Source organism: Hypanus sabinus, chromosome 10, assembly GCF_030144855.1.
Source record: "Hypanus sabinus isolate sHypSab1 chromosome 10, sHypSab1.hap1, whole genome shotgun sequence".
Classification (NCBI taxonomy): domain Eukaryota; kingdom Metazoa; phylum Chordata; class Chondrichthyes; order Myliobatiformes; family Dasyatidae; genus Hypanus; species Hypanus sabinus.
The window spans coordinates 152,147,797-152,173,825 of record NC_082715.1 but is presented as its reverse complement, the minus strand read 5'-3'; the positions used below and the strand labels follow the sequence as shown (position 1 = coordinate 152,173,825).

Below are 26,029 nucleotides of genomic sequence, written 5' to 3'. Positions count from 1 at the left end.
GTAGAAGTTGGATATCACCGGGAAGTGCCTACTATTTGCAACTGATAACTGCACTCAGATTTTTGCAGAGCAATGCAACCCAGAACCTCTCTTGGAGTATAATTTACAGAAAGTAACCTGAAGATATAATTTTGTTTTACACAAAAATGATAATTTAAAATACTGTTTTAAAGCCTCACAATAAAGCTTATTTGATGGAAAAATCAGTATTTGGTTTCTATTTGGAAGCTAATCAACCACTTCGTATTTGTTAAATTCTCCAACAATGTTTATATGACGCGTCTGTAAGCCTGCTTCGTAACACAGATTTTACTGAAACAATTACAGGAAGGTATTGTTGAAGAAATCTCTGCACTATTGGATGACACGCCTTCAAGAGAAAAAGTGGTATCAGGTGAGGAATTAAGATATGATTATGAACAAGATTGTTGAGAGTGAGCAAGTCTGTCCAAGGTTCAGCAGATTGAAATCTATGACATCATGAAGATTATAACTACCCACCTCTCAGTTCATTTACAGCTTTGAAATGGTTTTGGGAGTTCAATATTTTAGTTCCATCACAGTAGTATTATTTTCTGCTTAAAAACAGATTTTTAAAAAGTCTTTTTGTGATATAAGGATTTAATCAAATTAATATTATCCATAAGGGGGTTGATTTGCTTCTGCCAAACACTGGACTGTGCTCTGCTTGTGTCGTATTCCTTGTTGGTATAATTTTATTAAGACTTGCGGTTAACTTCCTGCCTCTCATTCTGTCAGACCTAAAATAGGCTTAGCTAGAAGGTGAAATATATCATTTTTTGCATCATTTCCTTGGCCTGCCCATGTCAAGTGGTCTCTCTGAGGATCCACTGTTCTTTTATTCTTCCTTCTATCCTAATCCTTTAGCCTACACTGCTCCCACCATGTTGCCTGGACCAATTCTTACCTCTGTCTAATTCCCAGCTCTCTGGAGTTGCTTTGCCAGAATAGGGCAGTTTGTAATTGGTTTGGTAGGTAAAAAAGAAAATAAGTAACTAAGCTGATTATAAATCAGCATTGAATGTCAATTCTTAACAAGTTCTATTTAGAATCATAGTCATACATCTCAACTCTGTGAGTCCACACCTACTTTTACATTAATCACATACTGATCCCATTTTATTCTCCCCATATTCAGCTCTCACTGATTCTCTCACTTATTTGCTGACAACACCTCTGTCATAGGCCAGATCAAAGGTGGTGATGAATCAGTATATAGGAGTGAGATTGAAAATCTGGCTGAATGGTGTTGCAGCAACTTCTTAGTCAAGGTCAGCAAGACTAAGGGGCTGATTATTGACTTCAAGAGGAGGAAACTGGAAGTCCTTATCGGAGGTTCAGAGGTGGATGGGGTCAGTGACTTTAAATTCCATGGTATTATTTCAGAGGATCTGTCCTGGGTCTAGCACTTGTGCAATTACTAAGAAAGCACCGTAGCACTTCTACTTTCTTAGAAGTTTGCCAAGATTCGGCATGTCATCTAAAACTTTGATGAACTTTTATAGATGTATATTGACTGCCTTCATTATAGCCTGGTATGAAAACACCAATGTCCTTGAATGGAAAACCCTACAATAAGTAGTGAATATGGCCCAGTCCATCTCAGATAAAGCCCTCCTCACCATTGAGTACATCTACATGGAGCATTGTCACAGGAAATCAGCTTTCCCGTGGATAAGGGATCCACACGACCCAGGTCATCCTTCTCTTCTCGCTGCTGCCACCAGAAAGAAGGTACAGGATCCTCAGGACTCTCACCACTAGGTTCAGGAACAATTATTACACCTCAACCATCAGGCTCTTGAACCAGAGGGGTTAACTTCACTCAACTTCACTTGCCCCATCATTGAACTCTTCCCACAACCTATGGACTCACTTTCAAGAACACTATCGTGTTCTTGATATTTATTGCTTACTTTATTATTATTATTTCTTTTTTTATTTTTGTATTTGCACAGTTTGATGTCTTGCACACTGGCTGTTTGCCCTGTTGGTGAAACAATCTTTCATTGTTTCTATTATGGTTATAGGATTTATTGAGTATGCCCACAAGAAAATGAGTCTGAGGGTTGTTTATGATTTGTACTTTGATAAGAAATTCACTTATTAGTTTGAACATGTGGGAAGTAAACCATTATGAAAGTCCATTGGCCTAAAAGGGTAACTCTGGTTTACTCCTCACAGCTACTGCCTGACCTCCTGAGTATCTTCTGATTTTATTTCAGATTTTCAGTATCTGTAGATTTTGCTTTTCAATTAGAAAGTTTGGAAGAAATTCTAAACCTTGGTATCTGAACAGCTGAAGGCAAAGTTACTAGTGCAACAGTTACTTTCAGCATTGAGTCTAGCTTTCTTCAAGGTCTTTAGGGCTTGGAGAGAATACTGAAATCAGAGGGGGCAAGGCCATGAGGGATAAGAATTTTGAAATTGTAATGTTGCTTATGGAAGAGCCAGTGAAGGCCATAAAACCCAGGGTATGAGAGATGGATAATACGAAGTGGGATTAAGAAAACAGTTGAAGATGACTTCCAGGCTTATGGAGCACAAGATGAAAGAGGCTAGCATTGAAGTAACCACATCTAGAGGTAACAAGTATTTGGAATAGTTCATTCAGTGCACTATGTGTTCATTCCTGTTCATGAGTGCAATTTGATAACTCAGAAAGTATCAAAGAAACTGTTGTGAAAAGTAATTACTTTTCAGCCTGAGAAAGAGTCCCAAGTGAATTGTGCTGTTAAAAGTGTTTCTTGATTCATAGTTGCATATTAATACAGATGCATTATATTAACTATGAAATAAAATTACTCCTGAGGTTTCTAATTGCCTGATTAAACCGTTGATCTTAATAATGGGTAATATGGAAAAGGATGTCTGGGGAGATAATACTTCGTACATACTTTGCTATTGAAACTGTGATTGCTGATGGACCAGTAAAATGGCACATACTGATAGATCATGACCTGCTTGTTTTACACTGCTTTAGCCCTGTATATTTGTGTCTTAATCTTTTCTGAAAGGGTATTGTTCTACTCTATTTACTTGGCACTATGAATTTACTTCAATGAATTATAGAATTGAGACTAAACTTTTTTGTCAAAATAAGATGTTATTTTTAATAGAGTTGCACGGGACATTTTCTATTCAATAAGCCTTTGTACTTTCTACACAATTTTTATTCATACATTTTTGTCAAGTTTACTTCCTTTTGATTGTAGCATTCATTGTTGATACATCAATCACATAATTTATAAATTTTAATAATATATGGCACAAAAAAAGGGGAGTTTTGATATTACTGAGCATCTTAAAACATCATTCAGTTGTTTTTGTTCTTCATCATACTCGCCTGTCAGGTGAGACTGACTGGGCCTGTATTCACATGTGTTTAGAATAAGGGTTCCCAATTTGGGGTCTGTAGACCCCTTAATCGTATTAGTCTATAGCAAAAAGTATTACTCCCTGCTTCAGAAGAATGTGGAGTGATCTCAGTGAAATTAAACGAAAAATCCTGCAGGACATGGTAAAATTAATACAGGAATGGTGTTCCATGGCTAAGGATCACAGTCTCATGAGGATGACTATTTAGGACCATATGATGTAGGAGCAGAATTAGGCCATTCAGCCCATCAAGTCTGTTCCATCATTCCATCATGGCTGATCCTGGATCCCACTCAACCATACACTTGTCTTCTTGCGACATACTTCGACCAATCAGGAAACTATCATCTTCAGCCATGAACTTGGTGCCCACTGCAGTCTGTGGCAGAGCATTCCACAGATTCACTACTCTCTGTATAAAACCATTCCTCTATACATCTGTTATAAAAGGTCGTCCCTCAATTTTGAGGCTGTGCCTTCTAGTTCTGGATACCCGCACCATAAGAAACATCATCCTCTCCACATCCACCCTATCTTGTACTTTCAACATTCAGTGGGTTTCAGTGAGATCCCCCCATAATCTTCTGAGATAAGGACAAGATCTTTTCATTCAAATGACATTGAAACTTTAGAATTTTCAACCAGGATGGCTGTGGAGGCTTAGTCATTGAGTCAGTTCAGTAGATCAGTAGACTTCTAGATGTTGAGAAACTTGAGGATGTTGAGGGGTATGAGGGAAGTGAAGGTGATGTTGAAGGTAAGCCAGGATTCAAATGAATGGTGGTAAAGGTTCAAAGGGCTGGATTGCCTATTTCTGCTTCTCATTCTTGTATTCTAATATGACTGCTTTTCATTTTTCAGTTTGATATCTCCTGTTTGCTTTGACTCTATTGTGGACCATTATGGACCATGTTAGTGCTTGCCATTGCTAAAAATCAGCTCCTTTGTTACTGTCAGCTCCTTAAGTATTGTGTCCATTGATATGTGTTCCTTTCTACCCATGCAATTTCTCTGTTAAGCTTCCAATTAGAGTTGTTTTCTCTGATATTTTTGCACAGTGATGGTCATTAATAACTGGATGCTCTGCAAAACTTTTAAGGACCGGGAATGGAAGTTTCCTTCATGTGCTGCATTTAAACTCAGGTGGAATGTCATCATTGTGAAGCTTTAATTATGTTCCTCAGCTTTCTGTTGATATGTGTTGAAGTCAGTGTGGGCATGGAGGGACTATGCAGACAATGTTATTGATTACTTATGACTTTGATATTGTTTAATATTTCAGGTTCAAGGTAAAAGGGCTATAGCTCACCATAGAAGGATGCTGTTGCCTTTTTTCCTGAAAAAATGGAGGTTGTTTGTGAGTGAGAAGAAACACCTATATCAACTGAAAGAGACTGCAGGAGTATTTCACAGGTATTGTCCAAATGCTGGGTGTGAAGTGAAGAATGGTGTTTTGTTTTGCATCTTTGCCCTCTCCAGTTCTGCATCCACAGGATAGAGGTAAGCAATCTCACTGCCAATGAATTTGATTGCAGCTCTATGATGTGGGGCCCAGTATGTGAATGCTGTAGAGACAATGATGAAACATTTGCAACGGTATTCAGTCAGGTGTGGAATGCAGATAACCTATCTCAGCTTCCTCCTGTGATTACTGCCATAGAAGTCGCTCTTCAGCAAATGCCATTCTCTTCATGCGGTATTGAAAAGCATTTGCGAGCACATGATACAGCAAAGACAATGCAACCATACAACATTACAGCTGTGGCACTGAAGGCCTGCATTCCTGAATTAGTTGCATCTTTGGTTCTAGTACAATTACAATATTGACATCTATTAATCATGTGGAAAATTGTATGACCTTCACAAGAAGAATTGCCTAATCTGTCTCATTACCATGCACTCAAACAACTCAGTCAGCAGCAAAATGATGAAAGCGTCAATGACAATGTTATCAACTGGTGCTTAACAATAATTTGCTCGTGGATTTTAGTCTGAATTTGCCAGGACCTCTCAGTTCCAGTCTTCATCATGACCTTAGTCCAAACGTACGTGAAAAGCTGACTCCAGAGACAAGTGTGGTAATCAAGGATCCCGGGAAAACTGAATTCATAGTGGACCATGTGGTAATTGTTCATACATTGCACAAGGAGATTGTGGCTATTGAAGGTAATTTATTTTAAATCCAGGACATTACTGAGGGAATTTCATGAGGCAGTGTACTAGGCTTAACCATCTTTAGCTGCTTCAGATAGACAGACATACTTTATTGATCCTGAGGGAAATTGGGTTTTGTTACAGCAGCACCAACCAAGAATAGTGAAGAAATATAGCAAAATAAAACCAGTAATAATTAAATAATAATAAATTAATCATGCCAAGTGGAAATAAGTCCAGGACCAGCCTATTGGCTCAGGGTGTCTGACACTCCTAGGGAGGAGTTATAAAGTTTGATGGCCACAGGTAGGAATGACTTCCTATGACGCTCAGTGTTACATCTCGGTGGAATGAGTCTCTGGTTGAATGCACTCCTGTGCCTAACCAGTACATTATGGAGTGGATGGGAGTCATTGTCCAAGATGGCATGCAACTTGGACAGCATCCTCTTTTCGGACACCACCGTCAAAGAGTCCAGTTCCACCCCCACAACATCACTGGCCTTACGAATGAGATTGTTGATTCTGTTGGTGTCTGCTACCCTCAAGCCTGCTGCCCCAGCACACAACAGCAAACATGATAGCACTGGCCACCACAGCCTCGTAGAACATCCTCAGTATTGTCCGGCAGATGTTAAAGGACCTCAATCTCCTCAGGAAATAGAGACGGCTCTGACCCTTCTTGTAGACAGCCTCTGTCTTCTTTGACCAGTCCAGTTTATTGTCTATTCGTATCCCCAGGTATTTGTAATCCTCCACTATGTCCACACTGACTCCTTGGATGGAAACAGGGGTCACCGGTGCCTTAGCCCTCCTCAGGTCCACCACCAGCTCCTTAGTCTTTTTCACATTAAGCTGCAGATGATTCTGCTCGCATCATGTGACAAAGTTTCCCACCGTAGCCCTGTACTCAGCCTCATCTCCCTTGCTGATGTATCCAACCATGGCAGAGTCATCAGAAAACTTCTGAAGATGGCAAGACTCTGTGTTGTAGTTGATGTCCGAGGTGTAGTTGGTGAAGGGAAAGGGAGACAGGACAGTCCCCTGTGGAGCCCCAGTGCTGCTGACCACTCTGTCTGACACACAGTGCTGCAAGCGCACGTACTGTGGTCTGCCAGTCAGGTAATCAATAATCCATGACACCAGGGAAGCATCCACCTGCATCACTGTCAGCTTCTCACCCAGCAGAGCAGGGCGGATGGTGTTGAATGCACTGGAGAAGTCAAAAAACATGACCCTCACAGTGCTTGTTGGCTTGTCCAGGTGGGCGTAGATATGGTTCAGTATGCAGATGATGGCATCCTCAACTCCTAGTCGGGGCTGATAGGTGAACTGGAGGGCCTAACCATAGGCCGGTCAATGACCATTGTTTCATTATGCTATCAGAAGTGGAGATTGATAATTGTACAATGTTAAATTCCCTTTGCATCACCTCTGCAAATCAACAAGTCCATCCCTGCGTGCAACAAACCTGGATGGACAAATAACAAATATTATACCAGGCAGAGGTTATCACCAAACAAGGGAGAAGCCAAACCATTTTTCCTTGACAATCAATGGTATTGCTAAGTTCCCCACCATCAGCATCCTGTGGATCATCATTATTCATAATCACAACTGGACCAGCAATGTAAATACTAAGGCTGCATGAACAGGGCAGAAGCTGGCTATCCTGCATCGAGTGATTCACCTCCTGACAGCTGAAAGTCTTTTTTTGCTATCTATATGACAGCTCAGGAGTATGATGGCACTGGTCTGGATGAGTTAGTTCTAACAGTTTATGATCCATGATAAAGGATCCCTCAACCTTATCAACATTAATTTTCTTTAGGACTATCATGCCCAATGGCTGTCATGTACAGGCTGCAAAATGCACTGCAGTTACTCACCTGGGATCTTCCAACAGTGAGTTCAAAGCTGCACTCTCTATCACCAGTAAGGACAAGGGCAGCAAGTGCCTAGGAACACCACAGGGCCTGCAAGTTCCCTACAAGTTACACAGCTTCTGTTTGGGAATTTGAGATGTTTTTTCATTGACCTGGGGTCTAAAACCCAACGATAGCTCTTTGGCAGTTCTTTCACCAGAAGGCCACAGTGGTTCAAAAAGGAAGCTCACCAATACATTGTCAAACAGTGAGGTTTGGGCATTGCCAATGATATGCAAATCCTAAAAATATGAGTAATATGAACGTAAACTCCGTATGACAATCTATTATACACTATAACAACTAACAAATTTTCTTCACAGAGAGGTGGTACAGAGATCAGCTTTTTATGTCTGGTGGAAGATCATGGATCAGATTCGTGAGAACCGGCTGGCAGAGAGACTGGTAAATGTATTCTTCCAGCAGTTGATCATAACTGATGATAACAAAATCCTGTTTTGTAGAAATTTTTTGTCAGTTCAAACTGATAAAGTACTTTTTGTGTTGACCATAATTAAGTATACAGATTACAAATACATAAATACTCAATGTGTCAGCTTCATCTTAGTGAGTGGTACTTACGACTGAATCTGAAGGATTCACATTGCACACCACATGCTTATGTTGCCACATATGTGGGACATTGCCTTGAAGCATTAAAATGAGGCCTCCTAAAGTGTTGAAGATTATGTGTGCTATTTAAGGAATTGTGTTCTATTATTTATTGCATAGCTAACAACGGTAGAACAAAGTATCTGATCTCATTGATATTCTTTGAATCTTCCTGGCTGCCAGCAGCTGTTGTGTTTACCTGTGTAACAATAATGATTGGTTCATAAATGGCTTTTAAAGCTGACGAGTGGATTTCTTAAAGAATCCAGTGACAAAGCTCTTGCACTTGGTTTGTTTCATAGGGTTCCATTAAACAGGTGGTGTTTTGGGAAAGAATTGATGGACAAATCACTGTTTCCACAGGCAGTGATTCATTCTACTCGACACTTGTTACTTCGTTACTGGTGTTGCTGGCGTGTGAAGACTGCTGTCCAGGTGGAGGAGAGAGAGAAGGCGACCACTGCTGATGATTTCTTTAGGCAACAGTTGTTACTGAAGTATATTCACTTTTGGAGAGAGACTGTGGGAGAGCAGAAAGCAGGGTATGCATGTAATCACTGGGCTTTAATCTACTTAATGTTTCTCTAGTTCTTTATAAAATCACTTGTTGACATTTTGTTACAAAATTGTTAAATTAAAGACTAGGAGCAAGGCATGGAGGGCTTTTGAGTGCATAAAAATGAGTAATACTTTAAGGATGTTGAGGCAACTTCAGCTTTTGCAAATGTATTGTTTTGTAATGTTGTCTGTCTTCTTAGCACAGCCTTTTAGATTTCTCCCCATCACTAAAGTCCTCCAGTTCAGGGAATACCCTGATGATTCTCCTCTGCACTCTTTCCACCACAATCACATCCTTCCTATAGCGTTGTAACCAAAACTGCATGTAATATTCTCAAGTGCTGCCTGACCAGTATTTTGTAAAGTATCGACTCTCATAGTTTATGCCCTAAAAATTGAGGGCATCCATACTTCGTGATATTGTTTGAATGCAAGTTCCAAATGAGTTCATGTATAAGTATTCATCATTGGAGATTAGCGATTGGTGTAATTTCAATTCCTGGATCTTTTTTCTTATCTTTTCTTCAGACGAGACAAAGAAATGGAAGCTATAAGACATCGGTACAAGTTTTCCTTGCATAGGACCTGGAGTGCTTGGCAACAAGTGAGAAATTAGACTTATTCAAGTGGGTGTATGGCAATCAAACTAGAATGCAATTTAAACCAAATGGATCTGACGTCCTCTGTATCCTGGTATGAACAGTTATGTGGATAGGAAAGGTTTAGAAGGTTGTGGGCCAAATGTGGGCGAATGGGGCTAGCTTAGATGAGCATTTCAGTTGGCACAGACTAGTTAGGCTAAAGGGCCTGGTTTTGACTCCTGGATGGTGGTGAGCTTTTTGAGAGTTACTGGAACTACATTAATACAAGTTGATGTAAGTGGAGCTGCCTCAATGACTATTGGCCAATGGCACTCACATCTACAGGTTAGTCATGGCTAGATTTAGCTCCTGCTTAAGGACCTGAGCCCGCCTAAATTTGCCTACCGCCACAATAGGTTACAGAAGATACAATCTCAGTGGTTCTCCACAGCCTTGGAACACCTGGATAACAGCAGTACCTATGTCAGGCTACTATTCATGGATTACAGTTCAACATTCAACACCATCATCCCTGCTGTACTAATCAACAATCTTCAATACTTTTTTTTAGCAGTTAAGCACCGCCTCAAAAATCACCTGAGCCGGAAGCTTTCTTCAAGGTTTTCAATGAAAAAATTTTGTGAGACTGCAGAAGGTTAAGTAAAACATATATTAGATTCAATACAGAACCATTGTGCTCCTGAATATACCATGGTGTAACGATGGCTTAACAGTGATGAACATATTACTTCCTTCAAAGTACACCTACTAAATGTATTATCAATATTAAGAAAGCTTCAAACTCATAGAGTTGTTGTTTCAAGGGCAAATAAAGAATGGATAGAAATGGATTTCTTTCTACTGTGTTTGCTCCAAGTTGAAATCCAAATTAATCTGTGCAGGAAATGGTGTAAAAAAAACAGCTTACAAACAGTACTGATGTTTGTACAAAACAAACTGCATACAAAACGAATAGCGCATCTAAAGGTATAACACTGCTCGCCTGACGTCAAACTTTGTCAGAGGTGTTATTGAAGTCTCTGTAGATCACAGAGCATAGCTTTTCTCAGTATATTTAGTTACCTCTTCGAGAACACAACCTGAATTAGTCAGATGTGATCTCCCATTTACAAATCTAGTCTAACCATCCTTGTTTTTAATCTGTGCCTTTCTAAATGCAGATTAATCCTGGTCCTCAGGATCTATTCCAGTAATTTTCCTACCATTGATGTTAGACTTATTCCCCTAGAATTAATTAGACCATAAGACATAGGAGCAGAATTAGGCCATTTGGCCCATTGAGTCTGCTCTGCCATTCAATCATGGCTGATCCTTTTTTTTTTCTCCTCCTCCACCCTGGCCTTCTCTCTGTCACCTTTGATGCCATGTCCAATCGAGAACCTATCAATCTCTGCTTTAAATACACCCTGACCTCCACAGCTGCACGTGGCAACAAATTTCACAAAATTCACTACCCTCTGACTAAAGAAATTTCTCTGCATCTCTGTTTTGAATGGACGCCCCTCTTGTCCTAGACTCTTCCACCACAGAACGATTCTTTCCACATTTACTCAGTCTAGGCCTTTCAACATTCAAAAAGTTTTAATGAGATCCCACCTCATCCTTCTAAATTCCAATGAGTACTGATCCAGAGCCATCAAATGTTCCTCGTATGATAACTCATCCTTGTGAGCGTCCTCTGGGCCCTCCCCAATGCCAGCACATCTCTTCTAAGATGAGGAGCCCAAAACTGCACATAGTACTCAAGGTGAGGCCTCCCCAGTGCCTTATAAGGACTCAGCATCACATCCTTGCTCTTGTATTCTCAATCTCTTGAAATGAATGCTAAAATTGCACTTGCCTTCCTCACCACCGAATCAACATGCAAGTTAACATTTGGGGTGTTTGCATCTCAGATTTTTTGGATTTTCTCCCTGTTTAGAAAATAGTCCACATATTTATTTCTACTACCATGGACAGTCAACCAGGCAATAATCCTTTTATTCCCTTTAGCTGCCTTCCTTCAATCAGCAAATGCTCGAACCATTTTAGCAACTTTCCTGTCATACCATGGGCTCTTAACTTGGTAAGCAGCCAAGTGTGGCATCTTGTCAAAGGCCTTCTGAAAGCCCAAATATATAACATCCACAGCAACCCCTTTATCTATCCTACTTGTAATCTCCTCAAAGAATTCCAACAGGTTAGTCAAGCAAGATTTTCCCTTAAGGAAACCATGCTGATTTTGTCCTATCTTATCCTGTGTCACCAAGTATTCCATCACCTCTCACATTTTCTCCAACCACTGGGATCAGGCTAACTAGTCTATACTTTCCTTTCTGCTGCCTTCCTCCTTTCTTAAAGAGTGGAGTGACATTTACAATTTTTCAGTCCTCTGGCATCTCCTTGTCCTCTGTTATTTCTCCTGCCTCTTTTTCTAGCAGTATTCTTTCTGCTCTCATCTCTCTTTTATTTTTTTACATACTTGAAAAATCTTTTTCTATCCACTTTGATATTATTTGCCAGCTTGCTTTCATATTTCATCTTTTTGCTGCTAATGATTCTTTTAGTTGCTCTCTGTAGGGTTTTAAAAACTTTCCAATCCTCTATCTTCCCTCTCTTTTAGCTTTGATTTTCCTTGTCAGCCACAGTTGTACTATTTTGCCTTTTGGGTATTTCTTCATTTTTGTAATACACATGTCCTGCACCTTCTTCATTTTCCCAGAAATGTATGCGATTGCTGCTCTGCTGACATCCCTGCCAACAGCTCCTACCAATTTACTTTGGCCAACTCTCATACCACTATAATTTCCCTTGTTCCATGGAAATACTGCTATATTAGACTTTACTTTCTCCCTATCAAGTTTCAAGTTGGACTCAATCATATTGTGATCATTGGTTCCTAAGGCTTCTTTTACCTTAAGCTCCCTAATTGCTTCCGGTTCATTACATAACACTCATCCAGTATAGCTGATCCCCTAGTAGGCTCAACGACAAACTGCTCTAAAAAGCCATCTCTTAGGCATTCAAATAACTCGCATTCAAATCCACAGCTAGAGTAGGTGGTTTTAGCAATGTGGGATAGACAATATATTCATTTACTAAGTAACTGTATCCACAGCTAGGGTAGGTGGTTTTAGCAATGTGGGATAGGCAATATATTAATTTACTAAGTTACTGTATGTTTTTTGCTTTTACCATGTTTTACTTATTTGATATTTCACACTCATCTGCTCTAGCTATAACAACACTGTCCCTGCAGCACCCCTCTTCCCCCAATCTTGTGGAAGTGTTCATTAAGAACCTTGCCCACACACTCCATCTCATGCATAGTTTATCTACTGTTCTTGGTAAGCCATTTTCTGTCCTTGCTTTTCCTCTTTTAGTCGTCTTTGATTTTATGTGCTTGTACTTTCTTTCTGACTCTTCAAAATGTTATTTCAAGACTTCCTTGTCTTTTTGACCTATGTTATTGGCAGTGATGTGAGCCATGGCCTTGGCTGTTCACCTTCCCTCTAGAGGGTTCTACAGTAGGAAAGCAGTATATCACTCTGGAATCACATTTAGACCTATAGATACACCTGAATTGTAGAATCCCCTGTAACTATTGCTCTCTTGCGCTTTTTTCCTTTCTTTATCCACAACTTAAATATCCGTGCTGCAATGATTGGATGTGGCGGTACTCTCTAGAGAACACTCCCTCTATGCTCAGTGCTTAGAAATGAATACGTTGGAAGACTGTTCTCTCTGGGATCTCTTGAAAAGCTGGCTTGCATTTTTATTTATCTAGTTATCATCAATTCCACACAGACTACATTCTCTGGAAATTAAGCTATTTGGATGGACTGCAGTAACATCAAGAATTCTCAGTCATCATAACTCAGAGCTTAGGCTCCTCCAGCTGATAAGTTGCACATGTAATCGCCCAAAACATCTCAGTAATCTGTTTCCACTTGCATAGATTCATGCTTGCTGTGGGTCTGAGGTACCCAGTCATGTTTTTATTTATGATATTAATTTACTAGCATAGATTAAGTAACAGAAATAACATTGCTTCACCACCCCTGATTCACCCTTTCTCCACCCTGAAGCTCAACTTAACACTCACCAAAATCCTCAGTTTCATACTAAAGAAGCAGTACCCTGTGCAACCAGTCACCTCAAAATCTGTAGGCCTAGTGGATTTCTGATGGAGTAAGCTGTCACTGTTCAGCAGAGAGTGCTCTTGGTGCTAGATAGCTGGCGAAAGTTGGTACTCCTCTGATGGAACTTATCTCTCTCAACAAGACATCACAGTTCTCTTGTCAGAGTGATTAGCTTTGTGGAAATTGTAGGTTTCTGCAATCGGGAGTTAATCCACAGTTGAATAGATTAAAATGGCAGTTCTAAGCTGAACTGTTAGCCTTTATTGGAAACTGTCTCTGCTTCGTTTTCTCTCTTTGATGTTAGCTGAACTACTGTGGCAGTTAATCTGATCAACCATTCTAGTTAGCTCACCCCATCCCCCTCTTTCTATTCCTCAGTCACTGCACTGCACTGTTAACACTTCAAACAACTCTTTATAATGTTGATTGCATGCTAGTATTTACGCAATTTTGTTCCATATCAGTACTTCTAACTATATATAATTCTTTATTCTTTATAATTGTTGAATGTTTTTTATTGAAAGTAACACACCACAGCGAATTCCTAATACATGTAAATATATTTGGCCAATAAAGTTGATCCTCTTTCGAGAATTTTTACCTTTTGTTCATTTGTGTCTTAAGTTTATTGCACTGCATTTCTTGCTTATGGGTGGTCTCTTCTGCACATTGCACATTGAGTGCTTTCCAGAACATCTCTCTTCAATCTGCAAATCTTACCCCTAGCTTCTGGCCACCTGATACTTCCAGTCTATTTTATATTGCCGTTGACTTTTTTTTCAATCTCCTCTGTTGTTCAAATGAAGCTCAGTTAAAGCTTATTGGACAAGACATCATCATTTAGCAAATGGCAGTTTTTTTGAATCTCCAAGTTCCGTTCAGGAATGGTCTTGCTGTTTATTCACACTCCCTTAAATTCATCTCTGTTGTTTCATGTAACATTATTATTTCCCTTTCCCTTGTGGCAGCATTCCATTTTTCCACACAATTCTTCTGCTTCCACCCTAATCCAGACTTTGCCTTTTGTTCTTTCTCTTTGCTGCTGTCATTGTTTCTTTAAAGAGTTAAAGATAGCACAATTTTTGTTTCAATCCAATTGAACATCAATTTGAAATCCTAGCTGTATGTCATTTCCAAAATACAGTGGATTCCAGTTAATTGGGACTCATCTGGGCCAGTACATTTTGGCCAAATTAAATGACTGCTTCAATTAGCCAAGATTTCATATAAGGAGTTAGCTGAACAGTTCTGAATTGTTTTGCTGCTTATTACTTACCAACTATCAGTGACACATATTGCTTTTTGAATACAAACACTTGCAAGTGATGTTATTTAAAAATTGTTCGTGTAGTGGCTGATGGCCACACAACATGCATGCAACTGAGGCTAGTTAGAAACTCTTCGGTAAGTTTCCTGTTTCATTTAAGCAACATAGTGTCACAGTTAAACAAAAGGAATCCTGGCTATTTTCTTGATTTATTTTTGTATTTTATGAGATGTCTTAAATATGTGGCTGCCCTGAACAACTGGTGGCTCAATTAACTGGAATCCACAGCACTGCCTGGCATGTTGAGCATTTTAGCTTTTTCTGCAATTATTGAACAATATGAAAATGTTGTGTGGAGCCAAAAAATATACAGTTTTAGAAACTTTATGAAGTTAGTAAGTACAACAATTTGCACTTTTCCAGTATGTACAGAAAAAGCATGAAAAGTGGAAGAAGCAGATGTGTGCTGATGCTCATTTTCACCGGGTATTGCTTTGTAAAGCTTTAAATGGATGGAAGGTGAGTGACAGATGCTGCAAACTTGAAGGTATCTTCATGCTGAATGAAGGTAAGTTGTGCAGTCTAGTTGTGGAAAAACAGTTTGTTGTTTAACCTAGATTTAAACCCCATATTAAGTCTGGGGTTGTACGATAGCGTAGCGGTTAGGTTAACACTAATACAGTGCTGGCTATAAGTTTGAAGTTCAATTCCCATGTCTGTCTGTAATGAGTTTGTACATTTTCTGTGTGACCACATGGGATTTCTCCAGGTTGCACCGGTTTCTTTTAATGTTCGAAAGACATATGGATTAGAGTTCGTGAGTTGTGGACATAATAGGTTGGTGCTGGAAGCATGAAGATACTTGCAGGCTGCCCAGCATAATCTTAACAACACACACAAAATTCTGGTGGAACGCAGCAGGCCAGGCAGCATCTATAGGGAGAAGCATTGTCGACGTTTCGTGCCGAGACCCTTTGTCAGTCCTGACGAAGGGTCTCAGCCCGAACGTCGACAGTGCTTCTCCCTATAGACGCTGCCTGGCCTGCTGCATTCCACTAGCATTTTGTGTGTGTTGTTTGAATTTCCAGCATCTGCAGATTCCCTCGTGTTTGCCAGCATAATCTTCGCTGATTTGATTTGACACATATGGCACATTTCACTGTGTTTTGATGGACATATAACAATAAAGCTAATCTTTAATGTTAAGTAGACAGTTCAGAGTTTATAATATCACATGTCAGTATTAGGATATTGAGGTGACTTTTCATTGATATTTTGAGTGAGGTAGATGTTGGATCAAATCTGCGATTGCTCTCTATTTGACCATCTGAAATTTTTTTGAAATAATGTTTTGTGCTCCATTTTGATGATCTGTCATTGTAGAATACTTATAGAATAGTGTTCTAGAGAATGACATAGTGGTGCAGGTAATGGAACTGCTCGCTCCTAGTTGTAAGTCAACTGAGCCTGGTGTTTCAAATCATTTTCCCATTGTGTTACTAACAAGTTACAGGGCTATAGAGTGATAATGGGAAATGGGTCAAATGGGATTGCTCAGCCAATGGACCAAAGAACCTCTTTCTGATTTCTCCTTCTGGTATTTTCCCCTCCCCTTTCCTTTTTCTTCTACTCTCCCCTCCGGCCTCTTACTTATTCTCACCTGCCTATCACCTCCCCATGGGTCCTCTCCTCCTTCCCATGGTCTGCTGTTCTCTCCAAACAGATTCCTTCCTCTCTAGCCCTTTAGCTTTACCAGCCACCTGGCTTCACCTCTCACCTTCTAGCTATCCTCCTTCACCCTCCAATCTAAGTTTGACACAACTGGTGGTGATGAGAATTAAGTTCCTCTACTGACCTGACTTTTAACTTGTCCATCTGAGACAACCCCTCCCTCATTTATAATTCCCTTTATTTAAATTGGAGACACTGGTTGTGGACCTATAGTGTTCATCCTCAAACTGCATTTGGAATTCTATTGTATTGTAGTCACTGTCCCCGAGGGGGATCTTTAACCACAGGATCCCTCATTAATCCTTCCTTCTTAACTAACACCAAATTTAAAATAGCCTGTTCCCAGGTAGCCTCTACAAAGTACTGATCTAAAAAGCAATCACAGATGCATTCCACTAATTCTTCAACAATACCCTTGCCAATTTGATTTGTCCAATTAATATGTAAATTAAAATCTCTCATGATAGTTGGAGCCATTCAAACATTCTCTTTATTTCCTATTTATGTTTTAACCTATTAGGAGGTGTAATTTTGGGGGCCAGTAGATTACTCCCACCACCTCTTTCTCTGCTGTTCATGATTTTAATCCAAACTGATTCCACATCACTGTCTACAGCATCTTGCAGTCTGTCTTTGCAGCAGAGAACCGCATCTAGTTCCTTAACTATGCTATTCCCTACAGCAGCTACATTTCTCTTTCCTTCCTTCATTTGAATGGCTTCCTGCGTCATGGTGATGCGCACAGTTTGCACAGACACATTCTTGCCTAAACAGGAAGCGAGAACCTCACTCCAGTTCAACAAAGATAATGTCTGAGGCTCCTAGAGCTGTGCTGTAATCCCTTCTACTACCCTTTTGTCATCACAATGTCTTGTCGCTGACCATTTGATAAGTTAGAAGTAGTTAATCAAGGGGTATGACTGCCTCACTGATGCACCATCAATAACTCTCTGAGACATGAGGCGAGATATAGGCTTTTATTGGCTGGAAGAAAGAACAAGCAGCAATTGACCACCACACTACATCCTGGAGACTGAGGCCGGGGCTCAGGCTCCAATCGCCTTTATACCGGGGTCTGTGGGAGGAGCCACGGTCAGTGGGAGGAGCCACAGGAGCAGTCAGCGGGGGGGGGGGGGGCGTGTCCAGACAGGTATATGTAGTTCACCACATTCACCCCCCCCCTTTGTTTTAAAAGGGAGTCCCCATGTAAGTTTCTTACAAGTATATTTACAGGTTAAGTCTATCAGGTGGTCGAATCTGTCGCTGTGATTGCACCGGAGACGGTGGTTGTGCTGGTTCCGGCCTAACTGGAGGTGTCAGCCCACTAGGCATCAGTGATCCCCCATGCGTGTGCGAGGCGCCTGGTACATGCGCGTGCCAGACGCCCGGTATAGGAGTGTCGTGAGGAGTCTGTGTAGGGCTCGGTGTGCGCAGTGTCACCTCTACTTGGAAGGGAATGGTCTCGTCCACCACATTCATCGTTGCTTTGGCAATGTCCCCTGTAATGCAGCTGAAGGTTGCGCGGGCCTCGGCAGAGAGGGGAAATGTGGTAGACTTGACCAGGGGGCGGGCCTTGTCTGCGTAATGGGGGACCCATTGGGTGTAATAGGAAAAGAAGCCCAGGTACCGTCTGTGGGCTTTGAGGGTGGTGGGAAGAGGGAGTTCTAACAGGGGGCGCATATGGTCGGGATCAGGGCCAATGACCCCGTTCTCCACGACATACCCAAGGATAACGAGTCGGGTGGTTCCGAACGCACACTTGTCCCTGTTATAAGTAAGGTTCAGGGCTTTGGCCACTTGGAAAAATAGTTGGAGGTTGGTGTTGTGATCCGACCAGTCATGACCACAGATGGTGATTTTATCCAGATAGGGAAATGTGGCCTTCAGTTGGCACTGGTCCACCATCCGGTCCATTTCCCTCTGGAAGGCAGAGACACCATTTGTGACACCGAAGGGGACGCGCAGGAAGTGATAGAGCCTGCCACCCGCCTCGAAGGCGGTGTAGGGGTGGTCCTGCGGGCGGATGGGGAGCTGGTGATAAGTGGATTTCAGATCTATTGTCGAATACACCTTGTACTGAGCTATCTGGTTGACCATATCCGCGATGTGGGGTAGGGGGTACGCATCAAGCTGCGTGAACCTATTGATGGTCTGGCTATAGTCCATGACCATCCCATTTTTCTGCCCGGTCCGAACAACAACCACCTGGGCCCTCCAAGGACTTGTGCTTGGCTCAATGATCCCCTCCCTGAGCAGCCGCTGCACCTCTGACTGAATGAAGGCCCTGTCCCCGCGCTGTACCTCCTGCTTTTAGTTGCCACAGGTTTAGTCGGGTCAGGTTGGCGAACAGCGGTGGGGAAGGGATCTTGAGGGTGGAGAGGCTGCAAGTGGTGTCAGTGGTGGAGTTGTCGGCATGGTGCTGGGTGGGATGTGTGGGTCGGTGTGTGTGTGTGGTCAGTAGTGGGGTATATGACAAAGTCCCACAAAACTGAGGATTCCTGACAGTGAGTGGTGGGAGGGGCCCGTCATATGCCATAGTCACACTTTTGAGGTGGCTCTGGAAGTCCAGCCCCAATAGCACAGGTGCGTACAGTTGAGGCATGACCAGTAGTGCAAAGTTCCGATATTCTGTGCCCTGCACCACCAATGTCACTACACAACCCACCCGATGTCTGTGGAATGTGACCCAGAAGCCATGGTGACCCTGTGGCTTACCGGCCATGTCATGAGTCTGCAGCGTTGCACCGTGTCCGGGTCAATAAAACTCTCAGTGCTGACTGTGTCAAACAGGCAGCTAGTCCTGTGCCCCTCTACCAGGATGTCCATCATTGACCTTGCAAGCTGGTGTGGGGCGCTTTGGTCGAGGGTTCGGAGGCCAGAGTTGAACTTGGTGCCCGGTAAGCACTCGTGGGTCGGAGGCAGGGTGAGGTGGCGCCGACAAAGATGGCCGCCCCCTTGCCTCACACGCAGCGCTGCCCGACCCCGCTCGTGGTTCAGACTTACGGACCTTGGCGAAATGGCCCTTCTTCCCACAGCTGGAGCAGGTCACTTCTCAGGCTGGGCAGCGTTTTTGGGGGTGCTTTTTGAGTCCACAGAAGTAACACTGTGCGGACTTGCGACTGGCACCAGCTATGGTCAGTTTCGGGGGGTTTGTGGGCTCGCGACTGGCAGCGGCAGTGGTGAATTCGCTCGCGGGTGGTGGGGTCTGCAGTGTCCACAGAACCGGCAGGGGATCGTGCGGCTGGACAGCGTCAGCATTGTGCAGAGCAGCCTCCAGCGTGTCGGCCGTCTCGATCGCTGAGCGTAAGGTAAGATCGGCATTTTCCAGCAGCCGCTGGCGCACGTACACTGACCTGATCCCTGTAACGAAGGTGTCTCTTACCAGGAACTCCGAATGCTGCTCTGCCGTCAGACCTTTGCAGTCGCAGGTTTGCACGAGTGTCTGTAGGGCTCGGAGAAACTCAGCACTCGACTTGTCGGGTTGCTGCTGCTGCGTCGCTAAGCGATGTCTTGTGTAGACGGTGTTCACCGGCCGCATGTACTGTCTTTTGAGGGTGTCCAGTGCCCCTTGGTAGTCGGCAGGTCTCGGATAAGGGAATATACTTTTGGACTTACTCTTGATAGTAGGATTTTGTACATTGTAGCAGGCTCAGTCACTGGAATCTGTTCCAAGTATGATTGGAAGCATGCAAGCCAGAGTTCAAAGGCAAGAGCTGCTTCTGGAGTTTGGGGGTCCAAGTCTAATTTTTCCGGATGTAAAATACTTTCTATGTTTTAAAACTTCCAGCCAATAAAATTGATACACCATCAATAACTCTGAGACGTGAGGCGAGATATAGGCTTTTATTGGCTGAAAGAAAGAACAAGCAGCAATTGACCACCACACTACATCCTGGAGACTGAGGGCAGGGCTCAGGCTCCAATCGCCTTTATACCGGGGTCTGTGGGAGGAGCCACGGTCAGTGGGAGGAGCCACAGGAGCAGTCAGCGGTGGGGGGGGGGGGGGGGGGGCGTGTCCAGACAGGTATATGTAGTTCACCAAACTCACAAAATACTATTCCCAGGAAATTCTTCCTCTCACTCATGGAGCTTGGATTCCAGCTCCAAACACTGACACGTCAAGAAGAAGCATAATTACTTAGACAAGGTATTGAAAGAGGCAGGCAAACCCCTGAGCATCTGTGGATATGGTCACTTTTTGCTACAATGGATTTTTACCAATTTCCATGTCAACAGTATATTACCTGCTCAGCTATCTGTTCTTAATTTGTTGTATTTATTAGATGAATTAGATTATGTTGGGTTTTATCATTTTAGGACTACAGTCTTCGTTTATGTCCCAATTTTAAATTTGTGACCAATCAGAATAGGTATAAAGAAGTTTAAAGAAAAATGCCTGTCATTTGTCAAGTTACTGCAGCCAACTGATTCACACTGATCTCCTATTGTTGCACATCTGAAAACGATATACATATATTTATCTCTTTTTAGATAATTTGCTAGAGTCTTATACTTAGTGTTTTTGACTTATCTACATAAGTTGATAACCTCTATTGACAATGGACTTGTTTCCTGGAAGGTTATCAAATAATCCCAAATTTAAGCATCTTGATATCTTAAAATAACAAGTTTTAACTGCATTGAAAGTGGAGGAGGTTTGCTAAAAGAGGAAGGCCCTGTTTTTTGAATTGCATATTTGATTTTGTATTTGATTCTGCATGTTCAATTTGATAGTCCATCAGAAAATATTAAGAGTCCAAGCTTGTTCAGAGGAGTCCATGAAAGCACTTGATCACTTAAGAAATGAAAATGAATTTCAATCATCAGTGTACAAATGGCTGCTTTATCTTTATGACACACACAAATGCTGGAGGAACTCAGCAGGCCAGGCAGCATTGTGTGCAGGGTTTCAGCCTGAAACATTGACTGTAATCTTTTCCTAGATGCTGTTTGACCTGCTGAGTTCCTCCAGCATTTTGTGCATGTTGTTCGGATTTTCAGTATCTGCAGATTTTCTCTTTAACTTCAATTGTGTACACATTTCAGATTTTTTTTTGCTTGTGCCCTGTTCAATATGTTTGTTTAAATTCCAAATATTTAAGGATTAATCTGATTTGGAAAGCTCTTCTATTGCATCCCTTTATCTCATTTAGGTTTACCATCAAATCACTCATCAAATTTTGTATAAGGTGGATGAGAAGGAGAAGAAATGGAGACACAATCTCTTGAGGTAATAAATTTTTGCAATACTCTGTTTCTGTGTTTGCAAGATTATACAACAAGTAACAATTTCAAAGTGTAAAGTAAATTTATCATTGACGTACATATATGTCACTATATACAACCCTGAGATTTATTTTCTTGTGGGCATTCTCAATAAATCTATAATAGAATAATAACCAAAATAGAATCAATGAAGATCACACCAACTTGGATGTTCAACTAGTGTTCAAGACACAACAAATTGTACATGTGCAAAAAGAAAGAATAATAATAAATAAATATCAAGAACATGAGATGAAGAGTCCTTGAAAGTGTGTCCATAGATTGTGCAACATTTCAGTCATGGGGCAGGTGAAGTTAAATGAAGTTATCCCTTTGGTTCAAGAGCCTGATGGATGAGGGTTAATAACTGTTCCCAAACCTGATGGTGTGAGTCCTGATGCTCCTGTACCACGTTCCTGATGGTAGCAGTGAGAAGAGAGCATGACCTGGTAGTAAGGGTCCCTGAAGATGGCTTTCTTATGACAGTGCTTCATGTTGATGTGCTCAATGGTGGGGAGGGCTTTACCCATAATAGATTGGGCTGTGTCCACTAATCTTTGTTGGATTTTCCATTCAAAGACATTGATGTTTCCATACCAGACTGTGATGCAATCAGTCAATATACTCTCCACTACAAATCTATAGAAGATAGTCAAAGTATTAGATCTCCTTGGTCTTTCTAACATTGTTTAAGTGGTTGTTGTTATGGTACCACTCAGCCAGATTGTCAATCTCCCTTCTATATGCTGACTCATCACTACCTTTGATTTGGCCTACAACAGTGGTGTCATCAGTGGCTTTGGAGCTGTGCTTGGCTACACGGTCATAAGTGTAAAGCCAGTAGAGCAGGGAGCTAAGCACACAGTCTTGTAGTGCACTTGTGCTGATGGAGATCATGGAGAAGCTTATTGATTAGTTTTGAGGGGATGATGGTATTGACTACTGAACTGTAGTTAAGAATGGGCATCCTGATGTATATACCTTTGCTGTAAAGGTGTTCCAAGGTGGCATCTGCTGTGGATCTGTTGTGTTGGTGGGCAAATTGGAGCAGATCCAAGCCACTTCTCAGGCAGGAGTTGAAATGTTTCATCACTAACCTTTCAAAACTCTTCATAACTTTAGATGCAAGTTCTACTGGATGATATTCATTGAGGCAGGTTACCTTGTTCTTCTTAGGAAGATGGGTGCCTCAGACTGCTGAAGCAAGAGTGAAAGATCTCAGTGAACATTCCAGCCAGTTGATCAGCCCTGGTCTTTAGTACTTGGCAGGAATGCTGTCTGGGCTGAATGCTCTTCGTGTGATCTGGGTACCTTGCCTGCATTAAATTTCACATTATAGAACTAGGATCATTTCATGTAATTGTATATATTAATGAATAAATGGTAAAATATAATTGTTAGTTTTGAAAGTGACCTTTATGTTATCACCACCTTCCAGATCATTGAATCTACTTAAATCAGTGGTTCTCAACCTTTTCTATGCCCCACACCCCTAGGAAATGTTTGATGAATGTTCGCACCCCCTACAAAAGTAATATCACATTTGAAGATGAAGAAGTTTAATTTCTAATTTTTGAACCACATACAATAAATTGAAAAAATAAGCTTTTAACTCAGTGCATAAAATGCAAATATAAATTGAGTAATTAGATTCTAATTTATTCAGAAAAAATTGTAAACAGTAAAATCAATCCCAATTGTGAACATAAAATTCAATGACTTCTTTGCTCCTGCTTCTCATTCATGATTTTGTCAAAACGTGGAACTTTCTTGCTGACTGTGATCTGCTGGTCTGCCTGTGGATTCAGGCGATTCCTAGATTTTGTCTTGATTGACAAAAGAGAACTGAATCCAGTTTCACACAAGTATGTTGTTGCAAATGGAATGAGGAGACGGAGTGCTTTTCTACCAAGTCTTGGGAACATATCCAGTGCTGCACACCAAAACTCCTCCGAAGTCTTGCTTTCAAATTGCATTTCAAGAGCTTGATTTGTCCGCAAATCAATAAGATCTTCCTTCAGCTCTTCATCATCTGACATTTTCTCCAAATTGTAGGAATATGGATTCATGATCCATTCTTCTGAAATCTTCAGGTCTCCAGCAGCAAAATATCCATCAAACGATTCTGACAACATTTCCAAATGAGCCACAATTTCTTCACGCACAGTAGAAGTTATGCATCCAGCATCATCAACCATCTCTTCTAGTGAAGGAAAATTTAAGAGACTGCCTCTTTCTATCCTTCGATGCCAAAGATGTAACTTTTCTTTGAAGGCATTCAACTTTTCACAAGCCTTCAATATGTTTATCCTTTTTCCTTGAAGAGAAACACTTAGGTCATTCATACAAGTGAAAATGTCAGCTAAGTAAGCCAGCATTTGGGCGAATTCCTGTGATTTCATTGCCCCAACCAGATTATATTCATGCTCCTCCAGAAAAACTTTGATTTCTTCCCACATTTCAAAGAAGCAGGTTGTCCTCGTGACAACCAACGGACTTCTGTGTGGAAAAGCAAAACTGAATGCTCACTTCCCAGATCCTCACAAAATGATTTGAAGATGCGATGGTTCAAAGCACGCCCCCTGATCCAGTTGATGATCTTCACACAAGTATCAAGGACTTTCTTTAAATTTGGAGGCAATGTTTTTGATGCCAAAGCATGCCGATGAAGAAAACAATGGGTAACTTGCAAGTCTGGAATCTCCTTTTTCATCAATGCAGAAAAGCCAGATTTATTTCCAAGCATTGCAGGTGCCCTGTCAGTGCACACAGAACCAATGACTTTGATATTTAAATCATGTTTGGCAAAGAAGTCTTTCATCAGCTGCATCACATCCTTTGCAGTTGTGTTTGTTTTCAGATCTTTACAAAACAGGATATCTTCCTTCACAGCACCATCATTGACATACCTCACTAATGTGATGAGTTGACTACAACTGGAAACATCAGTTGACTCATCCAACTGAATAGAGATTTCCAGAGGGCTAGCTCTGACATCTGAGATGACTTGGTCCAAAATATCTTCATTCAAATCACTGATTCGGTTGTGAATGACATTATTTGATAGGGGCACCTGTTCAAATTTTTTTCTTGCTTCTTTGCCCAGGATTATTGTTGTCATTTCCAGTGTACGTGGCTTGATGAGATCTTCCGCAATTGTATGGGGCTTCTTGGATTTGGCAACTTTATATGCCACTTGGTATGAAGCAAGAAGTAATGGTTTCTCAACAGAAACAAAACCTAATTTTGGAAGAATTCCTTGTGAATCAAAACGAGCTCTTTTGATTTTCAATGACCCAACATCATGTCCTTCAACATCAACTCCACCATGCTTGTTCTTGAAGCTACCCTCAGCCTGCTGCCCCAGCACACAACAGCAAACATGATAGCACTGGCCACCACAGCCTCATAGAACATCCTCAGTATCGTCCGGCAGATGTGGAGGGGATGTTTCCTATGCTGGAAAAGTCTAAGACCATAGGACACAGCCTCAGGATAAAGGGATGTCCTTTTAGAACAGAGAGAAAGAGGAATTTCTTCAGCCAGAGAGTAGTGAATCTCTGGAATTCATTTCCATAGGCATGTGTATTTAAGACAGAGGTTGATAGAGTCCTCTACAAGGACCTCATTCTCCTCAGGAAATAGAGACGGCTCTGACCCTTCTTGTAGACAGCCTCAGTGTTCTTTGACCAGTCCAGTTTATTGTCCATTCGTATCCCCAGGTATTTGTAATCCTCCACTATGTCCACATTGACTCCTTGGATGGAAACAGGGGTCACCGGTGCCTTAGCCCTCCTCAGGTCCACCACCAGCTCCTTAGTCTTTTTCACATTAAGCTGCAGATGATTCTGCTCGCATCATGTGACAAAGTTTCCCACCATAGCCCTGTACTCCGCCTCATCTCCCTTGCTGATGCATCCAACTATGGCAGAGTCATCAGAAAACTTCTGAAGATGGCAAGACTCTGTGTTGTAATTGAAGTCCAAGGTGTAGATGGTGAAGAAAAAGGGAGACAGGACAGTCTCCTGTGGAGCCTCAGTGCTGCTGACACACAGTGTTGCAAGTGCACGTATTGAGGTCTGCCTGTCAGGTAATCAATAATCCATGACACCAGGGAAGCATCCACCTGCATCACTGTCAGCTTCTCACCCAGCAGAGCAGGGCGGATGGTGTTGAACACACTGGAGAATTCAAAAAACATGACCCTCACAGCGCTCGCCGGCTTGTCCAGGTGGGCGTAGATACGGTTCAGCAGGTAGACAATGGCATCCTCAATTCCTAGTCGGGGCTGATAGGTGAACTGGAGGGGGTCTAAGTGTGGCCTAACCATAGGCCAGAGCTGCTCTAGAACAAGTCTCTCCAGGGTCTTCATGATATGGGAGGTCAATGCCACCGG

The 26,029-nt window shown here is 41.8% G+C and overlaps 1 protein-coding gene across 1 annotated transcript in view; it reads left to right on the top strand.

Moving 5' to 3' along the window:
• sfi1 (SFI1 centrin binding protein) overlaps positions 1–26,029 on the top strand; it is a 242,981-nt gene that overhangs the window by 89,807 nt on the left and 127,145 nt on the right. Inside the window, exons 14-20 of the mRNA XM_059983256.1 lie at positions 328–394; positions 4,682–4,812; positions 7,801–7,882; positions 8,453–8,631; positions 9,176–9,251; positions 15,061–15,156; positions 21,522–21,598. Coding sequence (XP_059839239.1) covers positions 328–394; positions 4,682–4,812; positions 7,801–7,882; positions 8,453–8,631; positions 9,176–9,251; positions 15,061–15,156; positions 21,522–21,598 — 708 coding nt within the window. The remainder of the gene's footprint in view (positions 1–327; positions 395–4,681; positions 4,813–7,800; positions 7,883–8,452; positions 8,632–9,175; positions 9,252–15,060; positions 15,157–21,521; positions 21,599–26,029) is intronic.